The sequence below is a fragment of the Megalobrama amblycephala genome, linkage group LG4 (genome assembly GCF_018812025.1).
Source record: "Megalobrama amblycephala isolate DHTTF-2021 linkage group LG4, ASM1881202v1, whole genome shotgun sequence".
NCBI lineage: Eukaryota > Metazoa > Chordata > Actinopteri > Cypriniformes > Xenocyprididae > Megalobrama > Megalobrama amblycephala.
In genome coordinates this window covers 13,403,414-13,425,396 of record NC_063047.1, presented here as the reverse complement: position 1 = coordinate 13,425,396, position 21,983 = coordinate 13,403,414, and the positions used below count along the sequence as shown (strand labels likewise).

General features: G+C 35.7%; 3 protein-coding genes across 5 annotated transcripts in view; 2 read left to right on the top strand and 1 right to left on the bottom strand.

Moving 5' to 3' along the window:
* The window catches only part of si:dkey-61l1.4 (collagen alpha-1(I) chain), a 52,551-nt gene extending 47,744 nt beyond the window's left edge, over positions 1-4,807 (top strand). For all 3 annotated transcript variants that reach the window (XM_048187639.1, XM_048187638.1, XM_048187640.1), the window contains 17 exons: positions 192-245; positions 360-413; positions 575-628; positions 715-768; positions 877-930; positions 1,023-1,076; positions 1,165-1,218; positions 1,363-1,416; positions 1,502-1,555; positions 2,340-2,357; positions 2,476-2,529; positions 2,630-2,692; positions 2,836-3,001; positions 3,119-3,225; positions 3,361-3,438; positions 3,519-3,701; positions 3,784-4,807. In XM_048187639.1, coding sequence (XP_048043596.1) covers positions 192-245; positions 360-413; positions 575-628; positions 715-768; positions 877-930; positions 1,023-1,076; positions 1,165-1,218; positions 1,363-1,416; positions 1,502-1,555; positions 2,340-2,357; positions 2,476-2,529; positions 2,630-2,692; positions 2,836-3,001; positions 3,119-3,225; positions 3,361-3,438; positions 3,519-3,701; positions 3,784-3,939 — 1,311 coding nt within the window. In that variant the 3' untranslated portion in view covers positions 3,940-4,807. The remainder of the gene's footprint in view (positions 1-191; positions 246-359; positions 414-574; positions 629-714; positions 769-876; positions 931-1,022; positions 1,077-1,164; positions 1,219-1,362; positions 1,417-1,501; positions 1,556-2,339; positions 2,358-2,475; positions 2,530-2,629; positions 2,693-2,835; positions 3,002-3,118; positions 3,226-3,360; positions 3,439-3,518; positions 3,702-3,783) is intronic.
* Positions 4,808-5,460: 653 nt separating this feature from the next.
* Positions 5,461-14,911, top strand: man1b1b (mannosidase, alpha, class 1B, member 1b). Its single transcript, XM_048187636.1, has 14 exons — positions 5,461-5,778; positions 6,682-6,828; positions 6,962-7,070; positions 7,827-7,924; positions 8,075-8,223; positions 8,359-8,450; positions 8,627-8,806; positions 9,228-9,376; positions 9,487-9,675; positions 9,763-9,953; positions 10,208-10,328; positions 10,422-10,616; positions 10,714-10,845; positions 12,191-14,911. Exons 2-14 carry the CDS (start codon positions 6,730-6,732, stop codon positions 12,395-12,397), a joined length of 1,911 nt encoding a protein of 636 aa, XP_048043593.1. The 5' UTR covers positions 5,461-5,778; positions 6,682-6,729; the 3' UTR covers positions 12,398-14,911.
* On the bottom strand, positions 14,807-21,821 carry dpp7 (dipeptidyl-peptidase 7). The gene is made up of 13 exons (XM_048187637.1): positions 21,507-21,821; positions 21,220-21,361; positions 20,990-21,129; positions 20,185-20,348; positions 19,852-19,987; positions 19,648-19,729; positions 19,379-19,545; positions 19,039-19,099; positions 18,801-18,919; positions 16,233-16,389; positions 15,975-16,039; positions 15,678-15,748; positions 14,807-15,015 (listed from the first exon to the last, which is right to left on the bottom strand). The coding sequence occupies exons 1-13, from the start codon at positions 21,579-21,581 to the stop codon at positions 14,913-14,915; spliced, it is 1,482 nt and encodes a 493-aa protein (XP_048043594.1). The 5' UTR covers positions 21,582-21,821; the 3' UTR covers positions 14,807-14,912.
* Positions 21,822-21,983: the final 162 nt, after the last annotated feature.

Here is a 21,983-nt window from a genome sequence, read left to right as displayed (position 1 = left end):
GTTTGTTTAGGCATTGATATAAATTTTCAACAGAGTTTCTTAGAAATCACTTACTGCACCTTTTAATGTATGTATCATGTATGTATACATACTATTTATTTTGTATTTAATATTTATTTATTTATTTAATTTATTATTATTATTATTATTATTATTATTTGCATTTAATTACTTTTTGCTGTTATTTCCAGGGACTTCCAGGAGAAATGGGTCCTGATGGCCCTGTTGGCCCACCTGGACCACAAGTTAGTATTTGTATGATAATATCGAGGGAAAATCTCTGTCAATGATTTAAATGGTAATATTCTTTCACTTCCTGAAGATCGGGTATAATTATTATTTCTGTTTAAATGCTTTAGGGTCCAAAGGGCAAATCTGGGCCTCAGGGAAGGGAGGGGCCAAAAGGTCAGAAGGTCAGGGTGGTCTAAATCTCTTTTCATCATATGTTATGATTGAATTTGTAATCTGATATCATTACATACACTTTCTTTTTTCAACTGCTTTATTAATTCTTCTTCAGTTGCTCTATTAATTTCCAAAACAGTAAGTCTTATATACTTTTCCAATTTTTCAGGGAAATGATGGTCAAGATGGACCTCCTGGAAAGACTGGACATGCTGGGAAAAGTGTAAGTACAGTGATAAGGTTTGTTAGGGTTCGGAAGAAACATTTTCAGCGTTAGAAGAACAATTTGAGTCATTTTTTCACTCTTAGGGGAAAAAAGGAAAAGCTGGACAGAGGGGTCTCAGAGGACCTAGAGGCGAGAAGGTACTCTTTTATTCATTGTTCATTTTTAGATGTTATTTAACCTGTAAAGGCATGATGCTTTCCACAATTTATAATAAGTTTTACCAGCTTTTGTTTGATGTGTAACAGGGTCAGAAGGGAGAGCTGGGAAAGACTGGACCTCCTGGCAGACCAGGACAATATGTAAATGAATACACAAATTTCCCCTTATCTGGTTTTATGAATTCCTAAAGACGATGTGAATATTTATTAGTGGTCTACATGTATTGTTTCAGGGTTTACCAGGCATTCGAGGCGAGAAAGGAGAGAGTGGCGTAAAGGGCTTTGAGGTTTGTGGCATTAATAGAAATGTCATATTAGAACTAGTCGAGAGACAAAACTGAGAACCTTGAGGCTTACTTTTCTTTCTGTCTTAAGGGGGAGAAGGGGGAAATTGGGCCACTTGGTCCTCCAGGGGGAGATGGACTCAAGGTACCTTCATTCATCTCAGTCAAACACTAGAAGAAACTTAGTCATTTCAGAAGGCAGGGGAAAGTACCTAGTAGTATTTTCTGCACATGCTGTAAGTAAATGCTCCTTGTTTGGAGTGGCTGAATATCTGTTTATTTATTTCAGGGGGAGCAGGGCCTGTATGGGGAGAAGGGGAGACATGGGCCAAAGGGAGAGCAGGTGACATTTTTAGACCTACTGTACGTGTAATCATACAATGAGACTGTTGCCATGTAGAAAATAGAGTAATTTGTGTCACTTTTAGGGGGATATTGGCCCAACAGGTCAAAGAGGAACCCCAGGTCTACCAGGGCTGCCAGTAAGTTTTTGCCTCTTTTAGGTTTTGATTTTTATTTATTAAATGCTGCACAGGTTCACGCAAAATGAAAAAGCAAATCTCAAGTATATTATTCTTAAATAATTCATAATTACCTAAATAATTGAAATGTCATATTTGTCTGTAATAAAAAAAAAAAAACTGTAATTTGTGAAATATTATTACAATTTAAAAACTAACTGTTCTATTTGAATATACATTAGTCAACATTTGAAGTGGATCAAAAAGTTAATCAAAGTTTACCTAAAAAGACAACTTTTAGGACAACTTTGATGAAAGGTTTTGATCCACTTCAAATGTTGTTGACTACTGTATTTTAAAATGTAATTTATTCCTTTGATGGAAAAGCCAGTCATTATTTCAGTCTTCAGTGTCACATGATCCTTCAGAAATCATTTTAATATGCTAATTTAGTGCTCAAGAAACATTTCTTTTAATGTTGAAAACAGTTACTTAATATTTTTGTGAAAACAGGATACATTATTTCAATAAAAATTCAAAAGAACAAGATTTTGAAATGTGAAGTTGTTTTGTAAGAATGTAAATGTCAAGAATCAAAATCAATTTAATGTGTCCTTGCTGAATAAATGTATAAAACCAATCTTACTGATCCCAAGCTTTTGAACGGTAGTGTACATTTAGGATACAGTAATTATTTGACAGTTAAATTACATAGTATGAATTATTTTTAAAAATCCAGTAGAATACTCATACACTCATGATCCTCAAGATAAGATTTCACTATGTCCGTTTGCTCACTCCACAGGGCCTGTTTGGAGTAAAGGTTTGGAACAGACATTTAAATATAGACCTTCATTCAATACAAATTGTTCTCTTATCTAGTTCACTTTTGCAATTAATATTTGTTGATGATGAAATGTGTTTTATTCAACTTTAATCAGGGTTTAAAAGGATATCCAGGACTTACTGGTCTAAAAGGAAAGAGAGGACCTCCTGTGAGTTTGACAGTATTCATTTACATTACCTGAGTGGTATATGTAAAACATTTCATTAATGCCTGTGATGTAGTAACTATAATAGTGCTGTTTATTTTAGGGCCCACCAGGTCTTCCAGGTCCACCGGGCTTATCTCTGAACCTTACACTGACTCAGATAAAAGTAAGTAGCTGATGATTGATTTTACATTTTATTTATTTATTTATTTATTTATTGCTCAGGATCCATTCATCATATCACATGCATAATTACACCGGTTTAAACTTAATTGTAACGTGACAATATATTTCGTTCACGCAAATCAGGACCTTGTGTACCTCTCCGACAAGCCCAACTACCCACTTATTAGGACCCTGCTGGGCTCCCTTCAGCAAGACCTGCGATTCTTCATAGATCCTCCAGATGGCACTAAGGAGCATCCAGCCACCACCTGCTTGGAGCTGATGCTCAGTCATCCTAATTTAACAAGTGGTCAGAGTTATTCCCAAGAATGTTATTGTTAATCTGTAGACATAGATATATTATTCTGGGCTTCATTAATAATCTTACTTATTGCTAATTATTTTTATTTGACTCTTCTTGTCTCAGGAATGTATTATATCGACCCAAATCAGGGCAGTTCTGCTGATGCTTTGCTGGCTTATTGTAACTTCAGTGCAGGAGGACAAACATGTTTGTCACCCCTGCAGCCACAGGTAAGTAAAATGTAATATAAAATGAATATAAAATGTCTTTACTGTCACTTGTGATCAATTTAATGCATCCTTGCTAAATAAAAGTATTAATTTCTTTAAAATAATGATGAGATAATGAGACACTCTCTGCTTTAGATACCCATGAGATCCTGGCTCAAAGACTCCATGTCGGATTCATTTACATGGTTGAGCACTATAGATGGTGGCTTTCAGGTATGTTATTTGATCAGAACCAATAACTTGAATATCCTCCTTCCATTATGTCCCCTCCTGAGTAAATCTTTACTTTATAGTTTGATTACACTGAAACTGGTGTGGTACAAATGAGATTCCTACGACTGAACAGCAAGATTGCGAAGCAGAACATCACATTTTCATGCCAGCCAAACAGCCACCAGGGCTTCAATGAAAGAGAGATTAAGTTCCTCGCAGACTCAAGAAGACAGAGTTTCTTGGGAACATTACTGGATTGTGAAGTAAGACAGCCGTAACTAAATTCTAATGGACTGCATTGCTGTTCACTTGAGTTTATTATGTCCCCTTTCTGTCTGTATTTAGCATACAGAGGCGCTGGATACAGGCCCTCGGGAGTCCGTGTTCCAGTTTGAGACCGAAGACCTGGAGCTTTTACCAATCAGAGATGTGGCTTTATTTGGCCACAGCGACACAACAGACGAGTTTCAGTTTACTGTAGGACATGTATGCTTCAGCTAAGACATAAATCCTCTCTCATTTGAGGACTGTTCTGCAGAGCTCTTACTGAGGAGCTCTCTGCTGAGAAAATCAGGACTTTCTCTACTCTACTGTTCTCCATCTGCTGTGGGAATGGAGGTTCCTAATGAAGTTTTCTCCTTCAGTTTACAGTGTACCTTCAGTACAATGAACTGGTTTGTTGTCTATTGGCAACAGTAATCTGGTGCACAGCTTCTCATGAGGAGTTGTAATATATTGTTGTATATTGTTTACAATGCTTGTTTTATGTTAAATAACTGATTATTTATATGGTGTCTTGATGGTACTCTTGTCACAATTTCGGAAGCAATTAACTTCCACAAACCACGATTTCCTCAAAGCCCCTTTAATTCAGGTTTTGTTGCACCTTATGGCAAAGAGCACTGTGATACACTGCATGGTCAAAAATTCGTGGACACTTTAACACCACACCTACTTGATGAACATTTCAAAACTATTGGCATTAACAGGTAGTTTGTCCACTTTGTAACAGCTTCAATCATGGATGCGGTCATTTGCTGTCACTATTGGTCATGTGGTGTATGTGGCACCCAAATCTGATACTATTTAAACAATGTGCCTCAAACTTACATCAGGCACTGCTTATGAAAGTCTAATAACAAGAATTACTTACTACAAAGCTTAGTGCTGTCAGACAGTTGCTGTGAGCCCATTGTTTATGGTGGAATTTGCTATATCTTATTTAATAATGGTCATCATAATTTGTTAATTAAGTGTCAGTTGTTCTTGTGTGCAAATCGCAAAAACAGTCCCATTAGAAATGACAATTTAGCTCATTGTAAAGTAACTCATTGCAATCTGTTTTAATAACAAACTGATTTTATTCAAATGAGTGTTTTTTGTTTGTTTGATTGTTTTTTTAATTATTGAGTATGGCAAAAAAAAAAAAAAAAAAAAAGTCCTGAAGGATTTGATTCCTATATGAATTTAGGGTGCCTTCAGAATTAACTGCATTTTTGAGCTTATACAGAAAGGAAGAGGATATTAATTTCTGCAGGACTGGTCTTCAAATGTACTGATTTGTGCATGCATTTACTTGAATTAGACTGTTAATGTAAAAAAATTTTACAAATACATATTTACTAAAGTAAAACCCAGATAAAAACATGAAAACGCATATAAATATTTAAACTGCTAAATATAAATATGAGTCTACTACACTACCAATCAGGTACGATTTTTTTAATGTCAACTTGATTGTTTTAAATGCAAGGCTGCATTTATTTTATAGAAATACAGTAAAATTGTAATGTTTTGATATATATATATATATATATATATATATATATATATATATATATATATATATATATATATATATATATATATATATATATATATACGCGTTGTGACTAAAACGCGTTTTGTCAACCAAACTCCAGTGTAATGTATGGTATAACCTGTAGGCTTGTGTGGTAAATAATTAATAGTCCAACCAATGAGATGTAGGTTTCTGGCGCCCTCTAGAGGATTATTTGGAAAAGCCACAAGTTGCTACTACTAGTGTACACTACAGTTCAACACGCCTCCTTACAGCTGGATGTGTCTTCGTCTCCAGGAAATTACTAAACATCAGCAGTGAAAATGGTTGCGATATTATCCAGTTAATCCTTAACGATTTTCGGACGTGTCGTTTGGAAAAGTCGCATGGTATTCGCAACAAAATGAGATTTTTGTGAGTGAGACTGATCGCTGGTGAGCTCTAGGCCCTTCAGTGATGCCTCGGACCGTCGTAAGATCCTGAGCCGACCAGAGCTCCGCTTCACACAGCTGGAGGCTCGAAATAGTCCAGGAAGAGAGGTAAATGAGTTATTTTTTTCTGATCTCTGCGCTTAAGCGTGCATGTGCCAGTGAAATGTAGCCCAGTGTGACTTTTATTGTATTACTAAATCGAGAAACTGGCCTGTTTTTGTGTACTAAATAAAATATAAGTAGTGTTAAGGGTTCTTTAGAGCAGACATAATTTTCAGTCTGTGTGAAAGCGTTGTCTGACAGTTGGTTCGTCTAGTTGGGAACCGAGAACCGGTTCTGAATAAGAACAGTTCCTCTAATTTTACTAATTTATATTTATGATATTCTGCCGCTGTGGAGGAAACACAGTACTAAAAATACTCTGACTTTGTTTTCTGAACTACTTATTCTCTCGACGATATGGGAACGAATGACTCTTATGAGTCGGTTCTTTTAAATGAATCAAACACTCTCGAAGTGGTCGCTGAATATATTGAACGAATCTGTCAACGATTGAAATAAGCTAGCCGTTTCTGTTTTAGTATTTTTGTTATAATGTATAGTTCGATACTTTTACAATAATGTATAGTTAGATAATTACATTGGTTGGACAATATGTCTTGATGTTAATTATTAACGGTCTCATCACCTGATCGTTTGAAGCAGTTTTAGACTTGCTCTGTGACTGAAGCATAAATATTTTGTTAATCAAATTACATCTTAATTTATGTATACCATCGACGTCTGTAAACTGTAAAACTTTAACGTTATAAACGTTTTTCTGTGTTATCAGTACTGTACATGCCAGTCTGCTGCCCACGCAGCTACTGTCAGCACTGACTGTGTCTCAACACCTAGTGAACTGCCTATCTAGACAGCACATTTGAACGTCATAGTCAGCCCAGACATATTGTACAGGTAGGCAGCTCTCTAGGTTTTGACACAAAGCTTGTTTTCTTTCTCTGTACCCAGAGACCTGGTCACTGAGTTTATGAACAGTCTGGAGAGAGACGGGGAATCATGCTTCCACCATCAAGAAGGGATTTTGTATCTCTGACTCTCAACGAAAGCAGTAGCTACACCAACAGCAAGCAGTGGCGCCGACAGTCCTGCTGGAGGGTGAGTTTAATATTCAAGTCATTTCTTTATTTACATGATGGTTTTAACTATGAGTAGCTTCTAGTCTCCTCTGTCTTTGTTTAGTAGCATTTGATTGCAAAGATGTGAAGATTCACCTCTGCTTTTTCTCCAGAAATGGAAACAGTTGTCCAGATTGCAGCGCAGCCTGATTCTGCTTACATTGATGCTGTTGTTGGTTTGTGGAATCGTTACTTCTCCCACTCTCATAGGGCACTGGAGAGGTTAGCCACTATATTTCAAACAAAACTATTGAAACTGAGAAGTTGTCTTATTGAAAAATGCACAAAAAAATGTATGTTATGAACGCTTTAAAGTTGTAATGTAACATAAATAGAGTCAGAACGTTTCTTCCATATTATGATGTATATCAGAGCGAAATAGATGATGGAAAAGAAAAAAAATTAGAGTGGGGATTTCTATCCATCAGTTGTTGATTGAATGGAGGCAGATCTGAATTCAAGCTTTGCAGTGGATTGTAAGAAAGGGACAGGGACTAGATGATTGGAGAAGACTCGAATATGTCACCAGAGAGAAGTCTGTTGTTTCACCGGAAAATCCAGTTTTGACACTAGGGTTGTGCCGATAGTTGATAATCAGAGATATTGAGATATTCACGGTCTTGCCTTTTGGGTGAAATAGTTCTGTGCGACGTGACATTTCTTTATCACCAACTTACAGTACCATTTCCCGCTATAATAAATCAAAGTAAGTAAATAATTACAGAACGCGATAATATCGTGTATCAGCAATCTCACAGGCTGGCGATATAACTCTATTTGACATTTTCATAAAAAAAATACAAGGTCAAAAAAAAAAAAAAAATGAAATGAAATGTGCATGGATGAATCATTCTCAATAAGATCTATAATATGCATTTACAAAACTGAATTTCCATTTCATGCCAACTTTAACCTAGTATCTCTATCAAGGTTTGATTGAGAAGCTAATTATACCTCCTCTGTGTTCATGTTTCTCAGGTGGTGCATTTGGGGGGAACAGGGATGATGGGAAACAGTCATTTGTTGTTGACCTGAAAAATGAGTACAGGTCCATTCTTCCTGAGCTGCCCTCTGAGGTTAGTGTGACCCATTTGGTACTTGCTTGCTTGCTTGCTTTTTGGATGGCCTCTTTTAATGAGTAACCTGATAACTCAAGGTTACAGGCTGTGCTTTGTGCTGCTTTTTGCAGTTTGCGGCAGTAACTTATGTTTTCCTTTGAAAAACAGAGAAAGGACTACCGTAGACGTGGACCGCCTGTCTTGCAGAACCGTTTGCAATCCAAAACGAATGTGTCGGGTCTGTGGAGAGCAGAAAATCATGGACTGGACCTAAATAATGCAGATAAAGGATCTGAGCGAGGAAAGCCAGTCATTAGGTTTGAATTTAATTGTCAACTGTACTGAAACACAACAGCATGTGCATTTTATCAGAGTATAGAGAGGACTAGATATTCCTGTATTTTTATTATTACTATTATTTTATTTATTATTTATTTCTTACATGAGTGTAGTTGGCGTGGAGCTGTGATAGTAGAAGGACAGGCCTCTGATACTGACACCAAAGACACAGAAAACCGAGACGACCCAGCTTCATTAGCACTTGGTTTGTTATTTTGTCAACTACATTTTATTCCTTTGATATGGAACAGGAAAAGAGCCAGCTGCTAAATTAATACTTTCTAAATATAAACATTTTATGCAGCTGATCTGCCTGTATTCATTTTTTTCTTTTTCTGGATTGCATTGAAGCAGCTGTTTCCTGTGTTTTGTTGCTTTCAGCTGAGAGCAGACTAGAGGCTGTGAGAGAAGCTTTTAGACATGCCTGGAAGGGCTACAAGGACTATGCTTGGGGTCACGATGAGCTCAAACCCATCTCTAAATCATATGGAGAGTGGTTTGGACTTGGGCTGACCCTAATTGATGCTCTGGATACCATGTGGATCCTGGGTCTCAAAGAGGGTAATTTAGTTTGCTAGAGAAAATACATTACAGAAGCCCACACAGACCTTTTTTTTTTTTTTTTTTTTTTTTTTTAGTTTTCCCAAGATCTAAAATGCCTTGTGGCATGTGTGTATATTCCTTGCGTAATATCTTGCATTGGCTGGACAACAGGTTAGCACCAAACTTACGCCACTAGTTTAGCCAATGTTACTATGTCAGGCTGGTTGAGATGAAACAAAGTGATTCTCTGATAGTGTTACAGAGCCACAGTTTTTACACTTTTCTGGGAAATCGACCAACCGATTTAAAATGTAGACATAAACCTGTAACAGAAAAAAATACACACTTCACCTTCACCTTCTCATTTTATAATGTTCACTGAAGCTGTTTACTGTGTATGTAATGTGGCTTACTTAATTTACATAAATGTTGTTGATAGAGTTTGCAGAGGCCAGGGAGTGGGTGGCCAAAGAGCTCTCCTTCGATAAAAACGTGGATGTTAATCTTTTCGAGAGCACCATTCGTATCCTGGGGGGCCTTCTGAGTACTTATCATCTGACCAGAGACTCCATGTTCCTGGATAAAGCTGTGAGTGAGAAGTAAAGCCCACCACCCCCGGGTAGCTCAAAGCATCTCCTCTCCCTGTTACTATGTTCTGGTGATTTGGTGCTATTTTTATCTCGTGAATAATTTTTCAGAAAGATATCGGCTCCAGGCTGATGCCCGCCTTCAACACTGCCTCTAAAATCCCCTATTCTGATGTGAATATTGGGAAGGGAACGGCTCATCCTCCGCGATGGACTTCAGACAGCACCGTAGCTGAGGTCACTAGCATTCAGCTGGAGTTCAGAGAGCTCAGCCGACTCACTGGAGACCCCAAATACCAGGTCAAGATGATGGATAGTCTTTCACAATTTAAACAATTCTGTTCTCAATAGAACAGGTGGTTACTAATCATCCAAGTCTTTCTGTAGTTGGCTGTAATGGAGGTGATGAAGCAGGTGCATAAACTGGACGGAAAGCAAGATGGGCTGGTGCCGATGTTTATAAATACCAACAACGGGCTGTTCACCCATCAGGGCATTTACACACTGGGTGCCAGGGCTGACAGCTACTATGAGTATCTGCTGAAGCAGTGGATACAGGGAGGCAAGACAGAGAACGAGTGAGTAGAGGACTGTGTATATTTGGACTTCATAGTTTAGTCCTTATGGGGTTGGGTCGATACCAGAATTATGGCTGTGGAATGATGACAGCCTGTGGTATTAATACTAAATCAAAAAGGAAAAAGGAAGAAAAAAAAGCCTTGTGTGACTGTCAAAAACGTGTGTGTGTGTGTGTGTGTGTGTGTATATTTATATATAATATATATTGCTGAAGCATTTTTGTTAAGATTTGTTTGTGCTCCCATGTGTTCAGATTGCTGGATGACTACCTGCAGGCCGTGGAAGGGGTGAAAAAGAACCTGCTGAAGAAGTCTACTCCTCTAGGCCTTACATTTGTAGGAGAGTTGTCCCATGGACACTTCAGTCCCAAAATGGTATGTATGTTCTCAAAGAATAACAAGACTTCAAGTTCAGCAAAGTCAAATTGTTCATGTAGCTCCCTTTTTCTCCTGTCTTGTTTCTTTTAGGACCATTTGGTATGTTTTTTGCCTGGCACGCTGGCACTGGGGGCACATTACGGCCTTCCTGCTGATCATATGGAGCTGGCAAAACAGCTGATTGAGACCTGCTACCAGATGTATGCCCAGATGGAGACAGGTCTGAGCCCGGAGATAGCTCATTTCAACATGCATGAAGGCAGCACAAAGGATGTAGATGTAAAGGTGAGCTTTCAGTTTTGACTACTCTTGGCAGTTGTTGAACATGTTTGTTTCAATATTTGAAATAAAATGGATTTTGTGATATTGTAATATCTTGCAGATTGCTGACCGGCACAACCTTCTGCGGCCAGAGACCGTGGAAAGCCTCTTCTACTTGTACAGATTTACCAAGGATAAGAAGTACCAGCAGTGGGGCTGGGAGATCCTACAAAATTTCAATAAGTACACAAGGGTATGTGTGAGAGAGAGAGAAACGGTTCCACTGTTACCTTGAGGTGTTTTTAGAACATGCAAACTAGTAGAAGGAAGATGCATCCAAATTTACATGTTTTCCATTCTAAATAGTATGCGAGATTCAAAATAATGTAAATCATTCATAGAAAATAGTTTGCCAAAAGTGTCCAGATGGTGTACTGTTTCTGGTGGATGAAAGTGTGTGCCTCTGTGAATGCTTTTCAGATAATATTTCCCACAATGCATTGCTCAGTTGAAGTTTTTCAGCAGGTTTTAAATGTATTTGTAAGGTAAAAGTATACTAATAAAAAAATAGCTAGAGATTGAATGTTAATAAATTTAGCTATATGTTAATTGTTTACTGTTCAAAAGTGAACAATTTTATTCAGCATGGATGCATTCAATTGATCAAAAGTGATAATAAGGACATTTTATAATATTATGAAAGATATTTAAAATAATTGCTGTCCTTTGGAACTTTCTATTAATCATAGAATCATGAAGAAAAAATAGGAATCGCGGTTTCCACAATTTTAAGCAAGCAAGACTGTTTTCAACATTTATTTTTTTTTATTTTTTTTTAGCACAAAATCAGCATATTATGATTTCTGAAGGATCATGTGACACTAGTGTAATGGCTGCTGAAAAATATTGAATATGAATAAGAGACTTATTAAAAAAATCTTACCAACCCTACACTTTTGTACAGTAGTGTATATGTAAACGTTTTAGTATAAACATGCAGTTTTATGATGTGGCAGTTTGTCCTTGTACTTATTAAGCAAGTTATTAGTAAAGTGCAAAATTCTATTGAGTATCAGAACTACAAAATAAATATCAGGGAATTTTAGAAGGGTTTTTTTATTTTATTTATTTATTTTTAGGAAAAATCATTGAAATTAATAATCTTAAAAGGACAATTTTATTCAAAATAAGTTTGTCCAGTTATGCTTAGTTTTTAATTCTTTCTTTCATTTGAAATACTCTTAAATTTCCTTAATCCCTTAATCCTTGTCCATTCATCATGGAAAAAATTATGGAAAGTCATTGGTCAGAAAATGTCATAAGATTGTTTTTCATACTGGCTCAAAGTCAAACCTTGGTGCTCTGTCAAAATGAAAGTCTGATATTATTGGCTCAGTTCTGACTTTCATATGTCAGATATGTTGTTACTTGGCTTCTCATGTTTGGCTTGGTTTATACAAACATTGCCTTGCTCCCTTTCCAAATACTTACACTTTCTCACTCTAAACTTCACATTCAGCATTCAGTTCATATCAACAGTTTACAAGGATGTTACCAAACAACTCTCAGTACTGACTAATGTGTCCCTCTCTCCACAGGTTCCCACTGGAGGTTACACGTCCATAAACAACGTCTGTGACCCGTCCTATCCCAGCCCTCGAGACAAGATGGAGAGCTTCTTCCTGGGTGAGACGCTTAAATACTTCTACCTGCTGTTTTCTGAGGACCCTAACCTTATCAGCTTAGACAAGTACGTCTTCAACACTGAAGCCCATCCTCTGCCCATATGGCCACAAGCAGAGTGATGGACCTATAAGCACACGTGCGTTACCAAACACACCTCTCTCAGGGCTGAACACATTTGATATCCACACTGCCATCTTTTTCTACACTAGGAACTCTTTTTGTAATTGAAAGTCACTAAATGGTGAAATAATTACAAGAGCCATGACAAACATCTGTTTGTAGATGCGTAGTTTTTTAGTGTACCAGTGATCTGTATGTTTCTATTAATAGAGTTTCTCTATTTATGCTTCTATGCTGCTGTCGATCAGTATGAAACAGTATGTGCAGTCTCTTTGCCCAAGCACACAGACAAAAAGAAAAAAAAAAAACATACTGTGAAACATTATAGGGACTGCAAGCACTTTATGGTGTGTTTTTGGGGTTTTAGTGTGCGTGTATTTTTTTTTTTTTTTAAATGAAAGAACCACTGCTCTTTTTGTTGTGGGGGTTTAGGGAGTCTTTCACCATTATCTGAAGGTCTATTTAGCTTTGTAAATTTATTTTTCTTTGCATCACAATTATTTACATTTGTTTTTCAGAGCATTTGGAACATGTGGTTACACTTTACAATAAGGTTTCATTTGTTAACATTAGTTTAGGCTTTAACTAACATGAACTGACAATGAGCAATATATTTTTGCAGCATGTATTACCTTTGTTAATGTTAGTTCACTGTGCATTAACTAATATTAACCGATACAACTTTTGATCTTGAAAATGTATGTTGAGATTAACATTAGGATTAGTAAATGCTGTAGATGTATTCTACATTGTTAGTTTTTGTTAATTATAGTAGTTAACTGATGTTAACAAATTAAACCTTATAGTAAAGTGTTACCAAAAATTTTGAGTTATCAGACAGCATTGTATAAATTTTATCTTGTGATAAAGCACATGCAAGGGGAAACATTTGTTTTTCTAAATTTATTTTAAATATTTCTTTTTTGTTTTGAGCCTAAAACCCCAACCTTGCTGTGAAGGATTTTAATGCCATTCTGTGAATAGGAGAAATGTACATATTTGTGCTGAGTTTGGTGTTAGTGGGTTTATTATTTTATATATATTAAAAAGCTCCTTTAAATGTTAACTTGTTAGCAGGTGACCGTCATATGAACCATTATTATTATTATTAGATTTTTATTCAGTTTTGTCCCATTTCTTTTTTTTTTTTTTGTGGTTGCAGAATTATAAGTATTTAAGTGGAGCATTAATCAAGCAGTGTTTTGTTTTTTTTTAAAGTAAGTGTCTATAATATATTATGGCACATCTCACTCTTTCATGGGACCAACATCAGATTAAGATTGTCATTAGTATTTTCATTTGGTCTTGGAACATGTGTATAATGAACTTCAAACATTTGGTATTGGTAGAATATTTGTAAAATGTGAAAAATTGGGTGGTTGTTGTTTTGTTTTGTTGTTTTTTTTGTTTTTGGGGTGGTCTTAGAACTTTAAAGAATCTTCAAAATTCCAAATGTTTTCATGTAGGAAGAAAAATGGAATGTTTAATTATTCATTTTTCATTACTGATTACAGATCAGTTTGTGGCCTGAGCTTAAATAGAATAGAATGTATAGGATGTCTTAATGTTACTGATAACAAGCAGGGCTATTAACTTTTTGACCATCAAAGAACAGACCTGCTGTTTACACAGATGACAAATGTATTATGTGCATAGTATTTGAAAAGCTGGTTGAACATTACGTCTCACTGTGCAGAATCTTACAGTAATATTACCCAGAGTTTTGTTTTGGTACCGTGTAATATTATAGCCATTGCAGATGTTCATCAAGGGCTGGTTTTTTGACGTCGTGCTGTGGTGAGGTGTTTGTTCTGTTCCACGTGTGCCTTTACATACAGAGCAATGATGACAAATGTTGTCTATTTTCAATCCTGAGAATCAAGTTTTTATGAGAAATCAATCTATTTTAATCATCTCATTCCTTTTGTGAAACTACGATTCCTTTTTTTTTTTTTTTTTTTTTTTTGTGAATAAATACTTTGTGACTATTTATAATACAATGTGCAAGCGTTAAATTAACTTGCTATCCGTATGCCATTTCTAGGTTTTTTTTTTTTTTCTCTCATTGTGTGAGAAATTGAAGACCGCTAGCTTGTGTGTATCAGATTTAAAATGAAGGGCTTTTCATGCTTCACTCTTAATTGTTGTGCAAATGTCTTAAATTATCATCTGCCTCATGCATATTGACAAATCAACATAGTTCTGAATCATTCGTACACCAAAGATGTGCCATAAATTTCAAAGAATATTCTAAAAGGGGCAATAATAATGTGGTACAGCGGTATATATTCCTTTGAATTTCCTTAGAAGTACCCCAACGCAATCTGCCAATTTGTAAATGATGAATTAGACATAAGAGTGAGCTTTTACATAATGAAAATGTTTGTTTTTTAATTGACAAATTCATATTTCTGGAATATATCTTTTTAATGTCCATTTCTGTGGAAAATAAATGGATTTATTCAATATTTTACAAGTTTACAAATGTTGAAATAAATTGTACATAAAAATAACTCATGATGGCTCCTTCCTTGCCGCCTTCACCCATTGAGCAATGATTTCAGACTCCTCCTTCCGAGCCACAATCACAGACTCAGGATCAGCAGGGTTGGACTCTCTGGGAAAAAATAAAGTAGGAAGCATGGTCAGATGATGAAGCCAAATATAGCATTTCATTGTCTTTTATCTCTCACGGGTCTAAACACATCACATAATATGTAACATGGGCTATGTTCAGACTGCCAGCATAAATCTGTTTTTTTTTTTTACAAACGCATGAAATCTTAATTTTTTCAAATTATGATTTAAACCACATTTGGAGGTGGTTTGAAGTGCGATTCCAATCAGATTTTTATAGATGCATCAGAGTCTGGGTGCTCTGGCTGTTCAAATCAGATTTTAAATGGTCTTTTTTGCATCACTCCACGCTAAACACAACGATAAGTATTCATACGGTATTCAAATGGTATGTAAAAAGATTTCGGTTGTGACTACAGCATGGAACATCACAATATCAGTCTCCTCCGTCGCTGAGTTTTTCTTGTGCGGTGGAGGAGTTCTGCACCGTGACACGACAGGAGAGTGAAATGATGGACCTCCATTTTCCCTACATCTGTTTTGAAAGCCTCGTCGCATACGTGCGTACGCCTACGGCTTTACCAAAGCAACCCATGCAGATAAGTTGATTATGTCTAGACACAAATTTTATTCACTTGCAATTAATAGTGCAGACAATCTGCCTGAAAAAATGAGAAAAAATAGCCTAAGTTTAACTGGCACCTTAAATCCAGATGATGAGCTCCCTCTGGTATGTTGATTGCAATCAGTGATGGGCTGAGTGACTTCCTGATCTACAGGTGAAAATAATTCCATTAAATGTTTTACAGAGAAGCGCAACAAAATACTCTTTATTTGTAAATGGCATACATGAATAAAAGTGCACTCAGTGTAACAACTTACTAACAAGGGAATTACTTAAATTAAGTATTCAGATCATTTTAGTAAGGAAAAATACAGAGTGCACCTTTATATTTTAATAACTAAATAAAATTACAAAGTTTTAAAAGTGAAACTTACCCCTCCATTAGCCCAAGGATCAAGATCACCATTGGAAAATATGATATTGCTTGCGGTAGAGAGATCTAGAAGAGAGAATTCAAATGGATGCTACATTTAGCTCCCAGTTCACTGCAAACATCCAATGATATTAAAAGGATCAAAGACAAGTGGATCCAGATGCATAATCATAGGGTAAAACTCTCTCTCTTTTCTTCTTTTTTTTTTTTTTTTTTAAAGAAACACAAACCTATACACAGTTTGATAGTTCTAGCTTACCTTGGCCCCAGAACTGGGTCTTGAGCCACCCTGGCCGTGGCACCACCCCCCATCTCTTTGAGCAGTACTGTTCCCTCTGCTGCTCAGTGAATGTCATAGGTGGGAACATGTCTGTCACATTGTTACTCTCATAGCACATCTCGATCTCAGTGCAGGCCTAAAAAAGATTTTCATATAAAAGACATTTTGGCAACACTTTATTTTACAGTGCCATTGTTACACGTTATGTAATAATGTAGTAATAACTAGAAATCATGCATAATTACATGTGACTAACCCTATAGTAAGTACATGTAGTTAATTATTATTACACAGTATGTAAATGTGTAATTGCACTGTAATACTGACACCTTAAAGTGTAACCAAAATTTTTATGTATTATACATGTGAATAATCCAATGAAAACTAATACATCAGATTCAACTGCAAACTCATATATATATATATATATATATATATATACATATATATATATATATATATATATATATATATATATACATATATATACACACACACAGTACAGTCCAAAAGTTTGGAACCACTAAGATTTTTAATGTTTTTAAAAGAAGTTTCGTCTGCTCACCAAGGCTACATTTATTTAATTAAAAATACAGTAAAAAACAGTAATATTGTGAAATATTATTACAATTTAAAATAACTGTGTACTATTTAAATATATTTCACAAAGTAATTTATTCCTGTGATGCAAAGCTGAATTTTCAGCATCGTTACTCCAGTCTTCAGTGTCACATGATCCTTCAGAAATCATTCTAATATACTGATTTGCTGCTCAATAAACATTTATGATTATTTTCAATGTTGAAAACAGTTGTGTACTTTTTTTTTTTCAGGATTCCTTGATGAATAGAAAGTTCAAAAGAACAGCATTTATCTGAAATACAAAGCTTCTGTAGCATTATACACTACCGTTCAAAAGTTTGGGGTCAGTAAGAATTTTTATTTTCTTATTTTTTTGAAAAGAAATTAAAGAAATTAATACTTTTATTCAGCAAGGATGCATTAAATAAATCAAAAGTGGCAGTAAAGACATTTATAATGTTACAAAAGATTAGATTTCAGATAAACACTGTTCTTTTGAACTTTCTATTCATCAAATAATCCTGAAAATAAATATTGTACACAAATATTTTGTACAATTGTACACATTAAATGTTTCTTGAGCAGCAGATCAGCATATTAGAATGATTTCTGAAGGATCATGTGACACTGAAGACTGGAGTAATGATGCTGAAAATTCAGCTTTGCCATCACAGGAATAAATTACTTTGTGAAATATATTCAAATAGAAAACAGTTATTTTAAATTGTAATAATATTTCACAATATTACTGTTTTTACTGTATTTTTAATTAAATAAATGTAGCCTTGGTGAGCAGATGAAACTTCTTTTAAAAACATTAAAACTCTTAGTGGTTCCAAACTTTTGGACTGTACTGTATATATATATATATATAAAAACAAAATTTTTATATAGTATACATGTGAATATTCCAATGAAAATTAATACATCAGATTCAACTGCAAACTTATATATAAAAGTTCTTTAAAAATAACAGTGTCAAGTATTTGGACTGAATAGAGTGCTGCAGAAATTGGTCCTAAAAGCTGGAAATGAGTTAGCATTTTTGAACTTCCAGTTCCATTGTCCTGAAGTCAGTGGGATTTTGGTTAAATGCCGGAAATGTGGTCTGTGGTTAAATATAATATATTCATGATTTTTGTAAGCTTTTGAATGTCTTGAAAAAGGTGGTTGTCAACAAGTGGCTAAATGGGACTACAGAGGTTGTCTGGGGCATTAAACGTCATCATGGCGTTTAAATAAAGATTGAGAGATTTCCTCAAAGCTTAGTGGTCATGTGATGTTTTTTTATAGTCTAACTTTAGCTTTCTACATCTGGGGATTATTTAAACATCAAAATTCATGGGTAACATTTTACAATAAGGTTTCATTAGTTAACATTAGTTAAATACTTTAGTTAACATTAAGAATGAACAATACTTCTACAGCATTTATTAATCTTAGTTAATATTAATTTCAACATTTACGAGTAAGAATCACTTGTTCATAAACTTGTTCTTCACAGACCTTATTTTATGCAGTAATCCAAAAGCCAAAGAAAAATCCTATTGGCTTTTTAGCGGATGCTAACTTCCAGGTTAGCCTACAAAATTATTCATGCAACACTCTATAGCAGGGGTGGCGAACGTCGGTTCTGGACAGCCACAGTCCTAATCAAACACACCTGAACAAGCTAATCAAAGTCTGAAGGGTTACTAGAAAGCTACAGACAGGTGAGTGTTTATCAGGGTTGGAGCTGAACTCTGCATGACTGTGGCTCTCCAGGACAGGAGTTCACCACCCTCACTCTTTAGTCTCAAAATAAATGTTTTACTGAAGACTTGTGTTGTTAAATTTTTAACATAAACATGTTAAATGACGTTTATGATATGTTCTAATCATTGATCATGGCTCTAATATTACAGTGAACTTTCAGCAAGTACCAAAAACTAATATTCAGGGTTTAGTGAGAACTAATCTAGGTACCTGGTAATCCCACGCATAACTGTCAAAGCCAAGGCCACAGCCGGTGGGGTCGGCACACTCCACATAGAGACCGTAGAGATCATAACATGTGAGCTGTCCAGTGGAATTATACACAATGCCTGTGGGGGTGGCACAACATTAATGAAAAAGTCTTTTGAGCCTTGTCAGGACAAGAGGGATTACAACAAAAAGGAACAGAAAATGAAATCCAAATCTGTGCAAAGCTGCCGTCATTTACCAACAGTATCTCTGAGTGCCAACATAAGATCAGTGCCATTCAGCATGGTTTCACACGCCACCTGTGGAAAAGTAAAAGTACTGAACTTTATCTTTAAAACACACAATCATAATGGTTCCATTCCAACTGCAGGAACTGCACTATTAAGCCATTTTAAATGGAACCAGATGGGGTGGAATGGTTTCATTTGCTCTAAGCATCAGGGAAACATTTGTTTAGCACCATTAGGTTTTGCTTTCTGCATTAAAGCCTTTCAGTGGCGAGCTTTTATTTTTCATGCTATCCCCTTCCCATCTGGTGACGGAATTTTCAAAATTCACACTAGTGAGAAATCCAATACCTTCACAGGGAAGGCTGGCATGCTGCCTATGAATTGAGTGCTGTAGGGATAATCCAACATGGCCATCATGGTGAAGGCGTTGCGTAAGAGTCCGTTCAGCTGATCAATGTCCTTTGGGGTGGAGGGAGTTTTACACAGGGAGAAAGCAGACTGGATGCGGCTGTAGTCTATGGAGTGTGAACAAGGAGCAGGAGAATGAAATTAGTTTAGGAACAACAACAAACACAGAGTGAAATGTTCAAGAATCCTGAGTGAACGGCTACGGATACCTTTCTGTTGTGCCAAAGTGTTTAGCTTCTGGAAAGCTCCTTTCACTGCATCTCGGCAGGCAGGTTTAAACTTTTCGAAATCCTGAACACGCAAACAGTATCAATATTACTCCAATACAAAATCAAATAAAATCGTCTTTAAAAATTGTTTTAAAGGCATGTTTCAACGCCAAAGTGCCTGAAAAGAATTAAATATGAACTTACAGCAGTAACATCCTGGAAAAACTGTCTAGAGTCTCCAAGACCTGCGGTGGACAGGATGGGAGCGCTAGCGGCTAACGCACCAGCAACAATATTCGGGTACCTGATTCTCATGTAAACGCTCAACATTCCTCCATAGCTGACATAAAAACAGACATATAGATATTATTTGTTATTGCATTATAAAAAATACTATTAGATATGATATTTAATTAATTTAATAACAATTAAGTATATTGCAGCTAGCTGGATATTTATGGATATTTATGTGTGTGTGTGTGTGTGTGTGTGTGCGTGTGTCTGTCAGGGTAAATATGAAGCTCACTGAGACCCCACCTTCCACCAAAGACGATGACGGGACATGTCTGAGCTCCCAGTTCCTTCTTTAGCTCTGTGATCATCACTGCATAGTCAGCCAGAGCCTGCTCCACTGTCAACAGCCCCACCTCAGGGATATTAAATGAATTCTTCCCAAATGGAAGAGATTTTCCATAGTACCTCTAGAGTTTAAAGCAAAGGTAATCATTAGTGGACATGTATATACTATTAAAAAAAAAAAAGTTTGGAATAATTTTATAAAATAATAAATAATATTTTTTTTTAAATGTTTTTGAAAGAAGGCTACATTTATTTGACCAAAAACACAGTGAAAACAGCAATATTGTGTAAAAATTATTATAATTTAAAATAACTTCCTATATTTTAAGATGTTTTCAACATTGATAATCATAAGAAACATAATTAATAATTGAGCACCATTAATAACTGCTGATAATTAAGCACTAAATCAGCATATTAGAACGATTTCTTAAGGATCATGTGACACTGAATGAGGTAATGAAGTAATGGCGGCTGAAAAATTCAGCTTTGCCATCGGAGGAATAAATTACATTTTAAAATATATTAAAATATATAAAAATGTAATTTAAAATTGTAATAATATTTCACAATAATACTGTTTTACTGTATTTTTGATCAAATAAATGCAGCCTCGTTGAGCATAAGGGACTTCTTTCAAAAACATCTTATTTATTCCAAACTTCTGACCACTAATGTAGATTGTTTGACTGCATACAGTGGACATCTACAATTTTCCTTTTGTCTAACTTCCTGGTCATATGATTCAACATGAGAATCTTACGTGCTCAGCAAATATCACCAGGGCTCCCTGCACTGCTGCCAGCTCTGTGATGAAGCCTGAATTTCGTGCAAACTCCCAAATATCCCCCTCATTGCCAGTGTAGAAAAAAATGGGTCCATAGCCTTTCTTCCAGTACTGATCTAGAATAAACACACGATGCATTCAGTATGGATGGATATAATTTAAAAAGATAAAGTTAAGACTAAGAGTATGAAAATGTGGCAGATTACCTGTAATAAGGTAGCGCTGATCATATGTGCCATTGCCCAGGCTGTTGTAATTGAAGTGGTCTAAAATCTGTTTAAAATACATTTCCTTGAAATCAGCAGCACGGTCTCTGTGAGATGGGATGACCTCATTATTGAGCTTTTCCTTAAAAAAAGAAAGAAAGAAAGAAAGAAAGAAAATTCAAAAGAACAGTAAGGAATAACAACAAAGAATGGTCTATAAACTGTATGAAAACAACTGGAAGAGCCAAAACTATTTAAAATACAAACAACTGCAGATCAGAACTTGCCACAGATAAACGTGTCTCAGTCTTTCCACCGAGGATCAGCAGCATGAATCCAAGGAAAAACCAGCCAACAGCCATTCTCACAGAGACCCCATATACAGCCAGAAATCCAGTGGAGTTTCATGAAATCTTCACAGGACTAGTACTTACTGTCATGTGATCAAGTCAGCTGTCATGTGACTTTCGTCTCATCTGTAAAGACAGACAGACAGTCGTTTATCCCTGTTGGGTTAAAAGTACACGATTTACACCGTTATAAAGTTAAGGGTTTTCTGAGCAATGAAAAGAGCAATTTGGCAGTTTAACAATTATTTACACAATAATAGTTTCAGTCAGAGTAAAAGTCAGGAACCATTTCAAAGTAAAAGTCTTCATGCATTTACATAAATACGGTCAAAAGCGGGAAAAAGGTTATTATTATTATTATTATTATTATTATTATTATTATAAAATGCTTATAAACAATAACTATTTAGAAGG

What these genes read in the sequence shown, in the direction of transcription:
- man1b1b (XM_048187636.1), top strand. Translation starts at nt 6,730, where the DNA reads ATGCTTCCACCATCAAGAAGGGATTTTGTATCTCTGACTCTCAACGAA. An exon ending in GGAGGCAAGACAGAGAACGA is followed by an intron (nt 9,954 to 10,207) that starts GTGAGTAGAGGA and finishes CCATGTGTTCAG; the next exon opens with ATTGCTGGATGACTACCTGC. An exon ending in CAAAGGATGTAGATGTAAAG is followed by an intron (nt 10,617 to 10,713) that starts GTGAGCTTTCAG and finishes AATATCTTGCAG; the next exon opens with ATTGCTGACCGGCACAACCT.
- dpp7 (XM_048187637.1), bottom strand. Translation starts at nt 21,581, where the DNA reads ATGGCTGTTGGCTGGTTTTTCCTTGGATTCATGCTGCTGATCCTCGGT. An exon ending in CTGAGACACGTTTATCTGTG is followed by an intron (nt 21,362 to 21,506) that starts GCAAGTTCTGAT and finishes TCTTTTTTTAAG; the next exon opens with GAAAAGCTCAATAATGAGGT. An exon ending in ATCCTTGGGCTAATGGAGGG is followed by an intron (nt 15,749 to 15,974) that starts GTAAGTTTCACT and finishes TTTCACCTGTAG; the next exon opens with ATCAGGAAGTCACTCAGCCC.